The sequence below is a fragment of the Aureococcus anophagefferens genome (genome assembly GCF_000186865.1).
Source record: "Aureococcus anophagefferens unplaced genomic scaffold AURANscaffold_52, whole genome shotgun sequence".
Classification (NCBI taxonomy): Eukaryota; class Pelagophyceae; order Pelagomonadales; family Pelagomonadaceae; genus Aureococcus; species Aureococcus anophagefferens.
In genome coordinates, this window is record NW_008705605.1 from 110,100 (window position 1) to 114,938 (window position 4,839).

General features: G+C 71.2%; 3 protein-coding genes across 3 annotated transcripts; 1 reads left to right on the forward strand and 2 right to left on the reverse strand.

The window, feature by feature from the left end:
* Positions 1 to 1,339: 1,339 nt before the first annotated feature.
* Positions 1,340 to 1,750, reverse strand: AURANDRAFT_33635 (histone 3; the record flags this gene model as incomplete). The annotated part of the gene is made up of 1 exon (XM_009043373.1): positions 1,340 to 1,750. The coding sequence occupies one exon, from the start codon at positions 1,748 to 1,750 to the stop codon at positions 1,340 to 1,342; it is 411 nt and encodes a 136-aa protein (XP_009041621.1).
* A 218-nt stretch (positions 1,751 to 1,968) lies between these two features.
* On the forward strand, positions 1,969 to 2,548 carry AURANDRAFT_60352 (hypothetical protein; the record flags this gene model as incomplete). The annotated part of the gene is given in 2 exon segments (XM_009043360.1): positions 1,969 to 2,491; positions 2,505 to 2,548. The coding sequence occupies 1 exon segment, from the start codon at positions 1,990 to 1,992 to the stop codon at positions 2,299 to 2,301; it is 312 nt and encodes a 103-aa protein (XP_009041608.1).
* Positions 2,549 to 3,471: 923 nt separating this feature from the next.
* On the reverse strand, positions 3,472 to 4,419 carry AURANDRAFT_33667 (hypothetical protein; the record flags this gene model as incomplete). Its single annotated transcript, XM_009043372.1, has 1 exon — positions 3,472 to 4,419. A coding segment is annotated over one exon (948 nt), but the record flags the coding sequence as incomplete, so codon positions are not given.
* Between the last annotated feature and the right edge of the window lie 420 nt (positions 4,420 to 4,839).

Consider the following 4,839-nt stretch of genomic DNA (forward strand, 5'->3'; position numbering starts at 1 on the left):
TCGCCGCGGAGCGCCTCGCCGTCGACGACGACGACGACCCGCGCGTCCCGGGGCGCGTGCGCGCGCAGGAACTTCTTCGTCTGCCGGGCCGCGTTCGTGCCGAACGTCGTGACGAGCGCGCTCGTCACGCCCGCGAAGAGCTCCCGCGGCGCGAGGTCGTCGGCCGACGCCGGACGCGAAATCCGCTTCAGCGCGTTGGCGTAGACGCGGTGCGACTCCGCGAAGCTTCGGACCCGCGCGGCGGGAGGCGCGCGGGGCGCCGCCGCGTCGTCTTCGTCGTCGTCGAGTTCGACGGCGTTCGACGAGCAGCGCCCGCGAGCAGCGCCCGTCTCGTCTTCGTCGTCGTCGATGTCGATGGCATTCGACGGGGAGCGCCCGCGAGCGGCGCCCGTCTGTTTCTCGTCGTCGCTGCTGCTGTCGTCCAGGAGGCCTCTTCCGGCGCTTCTTCGGCGGCTCGGGTGCCTCGTCGTCGGAGCTCTCTTCCCAGAAGGGCTTCGTGACCATGGCGACGCAGCGGACTGGGTCGGGCCACTGCGCGAACGAGAGCTCGTCGCGGCGCGCGGGTCTGGGCGCTGCCACGCTGCCGGAGAGCTCCGCACGATCGATCGTCTCCACAAGCTTCACCTCGACTTCACCTCGCCTGGTCCATCGACCCCCAGGCAGCCATGCGCGCCCTCCGGTGGTTCGCCGCTGCGCTGCGCCTCGCCGCCGCCGCGTCGTGCGTCGGGTCTTGGCCGCCGATCCGCGACCGCGCGTCGAGCGCGAGCGACTCGGACTCGGAGGCGCGGTCCAGCGCGCGGTCCAGCGCGCGGTCCACTGGCAGCGTCCACTGGCAGCGCGTTCCGCCGCGACGCGCAGTGGCACCTCAAGTACAGCGCCTCCTTCTGCGGCGCCGCGGCGGCGGCGCCGCCCGCGGAGGCCGCCTGGCCCGTGGTCTGCACGCCGTCGTCGTGCTACCCATATCTACTACAGTGGGCATAGGGGACGTGTAGAGAGTCGGGGTTTCGTTCCGCATCAACGAGGGGCGGGGCATCTAGTGTAAAGCTTACTGTAGGCAGGAGGGGGTGCGCGCGCGACGGGCGCGCGAGACGAGCGCGCAGAACGCGAAGAGCGCGCGAGCGAGGGCCGAGCGAGCGAGGCGGGCGCGCGGTTCGCGAGGCGAGCAAGGCGGTACGCGAGGCGGTCCGCCGAGGCCTCTCCCGAGAGAGGTGCTTCTCGACATCGCATGCTTGAAACACATCTCTTCTGTCCAAAGGGTGGTGTTCGAAAACACCGGTTGTGGTTTGGGGCGGTCGTCGCCGCCGAGCGACGCGCGGCGGCGGGGCGACCAGGACGACGCTTAGGAGCGCTCGCCGCGGATGCGGCGCGCGAGCTGGATGTCCTTGGGCATGATCGTGACGCGCTTGGCGTGGATCGCGCAGAGGTTCGTGTCCTCGAAGAGGCCGACGAGGTAGGCCTCCGCGGCCTCCTGGAGCGCGAGGACGGCGGAGCCCTGGAAGCGGAGGTCCGTCTTGAAGTCCTGGGCGATCTCGCGGACGAGGCGCTGGAAGGGGAGCTTGCGCACGAGGAGCTCCGTCGACTTCTGGTAGCGGCGGATCTCGCGGAGCGCGACGGTGCCCGGGCGGTAGCGGTGGGGCTTCTTGACGCCGCCCGTGGCCGGGGCGGACTTGCGCGCCGCCTTGGTGGCGAGCTGCTTGCGGGGGGCCTTGCCTCCCGTGGACTTGCGTGCGGTCTGTTTCGTGCGGGCCATGGTGTTGTTTGGTGTTTGGACGAGGCCTTGATAAGCTCGAGGCCGGCCGCCGGAGCGGACCTCGTGATCTCGCTTTTGATTGGTCGAATTTCTTCAGGCTTTTATTTTGAACTTCAAGTTCGTTGCCTGAAGATTTTCAGCCAATCAGAATCGAGATCACGAGGTCCGCTCCGGCGGCCGCTCACGAGATCGACGGCCTCCCAGTTTTGCTAAACACAAGCAATCAACACATCTACATCATGTCTGGACGCGGAAAGGGAGGCAAGGGACTCGGCAAGGGCGGCGCCAAGCGCCACCGCAAGGTGTTGCGCGACAACATCCAGGGCATCACGAAGCCCGCGATCCGCCGCCTGGCTCGCCGCGGCGGCGTCAAGCGCATCAGCGGCCTCATCTACGAGGAGACCCGCGGTGTCCTCAAGGTCTTCCTCGAGAACGTCATCCGCGACTCCGTCACGTACACGGAGCACGCCCGCCGCAAGACGGTCACGGCCATGGACGTCGTCTACGCGCTCAAGCGCCAGGGCCGCACGCTCTACGGCTTCGGCGGGTAAATCTTCCCGCTGAGCCCGGGCGCCTCGACACCAAGACCAAGACCCGCCGGGCCGCCCACTCACACAACCACACCGGTGTTTTCGAACACCACCCTTTCGGAGGAAGACTTTCGCGGACCGCGGCCGGCGCTTCGAACATTCGCTCGCGGCGCGCCTCGCGCTTCGCGCTCGTTCGATCGACGGGGCCGCGCTGCGAGACCGCGCTGCTCGTGGGGTTCGAAGTCGGGGGCGTTAAGAACTAAGCCATAGCGCGCTGGTAGGGTAGGGAGAACTAGGAGGTATGCACACATTTGTCGGATTACAGACGAGACTCCTCCGAGTCGAGTCAGACGAGGGGGTGTCCTTGCGCTCAGTACCGCGGGTCGCGGTCGCTGCGCCAGAACTTGACGATGTGCCAAAAAACCTCCTGCGGGAGCTCGGCGGGCGCGTTGCGCGCGCTGCGGAGGGACGCGCGGCGCTCGGTCTCGCACGGGAAGAGGCGCGCCAGCAGGCCCGGCGGCGCCACGGCGCGGCCCTTCTCGCAAAGGATGCGGAGCACGCGCAGCTGGACGCGCAGGGCGGCCACGTAGGCCACCCAGCCGCCCACCGTGCGGACCGCGGCGAGGACGTCGGCCACGGCCGTGCGGCCGCGGCGTCGCGCGAAGGCCTCGGGGTCGTCGCCGTAGTTGTTGCGCACGTCGAGCGACGCGCCGCGGCTCAGGAGCAGCTTGCACATGTCGGTGTGTCCCTTGGCGGCGGCATTGTGGAGCGCGGTCCACCCGCCGCTGGAGCGATCATCGACTCGCGCGTCCGCGTCGAGCAGGAGGACCGCTGCATCGCGTCGGTCCCAGGCAGCAGCGGCGTGCAGTGGCGTCAAACCACGACTCGGCAGGCCCACGTGGACGTTGGCACCGCGCTTGAGGAGCCACGTGATGGCCGAGCACCAGCCCTTGCGCGCTGCGTACCACAGGCGCGTATATCCACCTGCATCCTCCCGGATGCGCACGCCGTCGCCCTCGAAATACACATAAACGAGCGCGCCAAGGCTGCGACCGGAGTCAACATGGCGCTGCGCCTCCGCCAGGAACGAGCGCTCGCGGGCGTTCATCTCGAGGGCCTTGACCTGCGACGTCCCCGGGGCTGCTGCGCGGCAAACAAACGAACACGTTGAACCCGTCGTGCCGCCATACTTTACAGGTCCCCCCTCGCCTCGAGGAGCTCGAGGACGCCGAGGGCGTCGTGGCGGCGCTGCGCGTCGGCGACGTCGAGGTCGCCCGCGGCGTCGTAGAGCCGCCGGACCTGGCGGATGTTGAGCTCGCACTCGCGGACGGGGTCCTCGTTGCGCGGGAACGTGTCGAAGTAGACGTGGCCGGCGAAGCGGGCCCTGCGGAGCCAGTAGACGACCTCGCGCGCGGCGAGCGCGTGCACGGAGCCGAAGATGAGGCCGTCCTCGGCGCCGAGGCGCGTGTAGCCGTCGTTGAGCTGGACGCCGAAGAGGCGGCCGCGGGCGGCGACGGCGGCGACGGACTGGGCCGGGTTCTCGCCCGCGGCGAGGCAGTGGCCCACGTCGAGCGTCAGGCCGAAGTTCGCGCGGTCGACGTCCGCGCAGAGCAGCAGCGCCGCGCCCGTCGACGGCACCGCGAACCAGCGCGTGTGCTCGTCCGTGGGCTTGAACTCGAGGGACACCCGCGTCGCCGGCCGCGCGTCGCAGACGGCGCGGAAGCTCGCGACGAGCCGCGCCCAGAGGTCGTCGTAGTCGCACTGGAACGCGTAGTCGTAGCCGTCGAACGCGGACCAGACCACGACCTCGTCGGTTCCGAGTTTCGCCGCCCAGTCGCAGGCCTCGACCGTGAGCGCCACGGCCTTGGCGCGGACCGCCGCGTCCGGGTGCGTCAAAGCGCCGGCGGAGAACTCCGGCGACGGGTACCGGAGGCACACGGCGCCGCACGTGAGGCCCGCGTCGTCCAGCGCGGCCGCCACGGCGCCGGCGTCGAGGCCCGCGAGGTGCTGCGGGAAGTTGAAGTCGACGTGGTCCAAGCCCGCGATCGTGCCCTGCCGCGCGACCCAGCCCAACACGTCGTCCGCGGTGTCGCCGGCGAGGTCGCGGCGGTCCTTCATGGAGTTGAGCCGGCTCGCGAAGGTCCAGGGGCAGCCGCCGCCGCCCCGGCCCGCGAAGGTCCGGGGGCCGCCGCCGCCGCCCCGGCCCGCGGAGGTCCGGGGGCCGCCGCCGCCGCCCCGGCCCACGCCTAGCAGCGCGTCGCAGGCGCCGCGCGTCGGCAGCGACGGGAGCGCGCCAGCTTTGGACACGGCCGCGGCGCCCGCCGCGGCCGCGAGCTCCAGCGCGTCGCCCTCGCCGCGGCCCTCGGCGAGGGCGACGGCGAAGGCCGCGCGGAAGGCGTCGCCCGCCGCCGTCGCGTCGACGGCCGCGACGCCGGGCACCGCGGGCGACGCGAGCGTCGGGCCGTCGCGCGACACGAGGCGGCTGCCGCGCGCGCCGAGCGTCAGGAGCACCTTCGTCGCGGCGCCCGGCGGGATCAGCGACCGGCAGGCGGCGTCGAG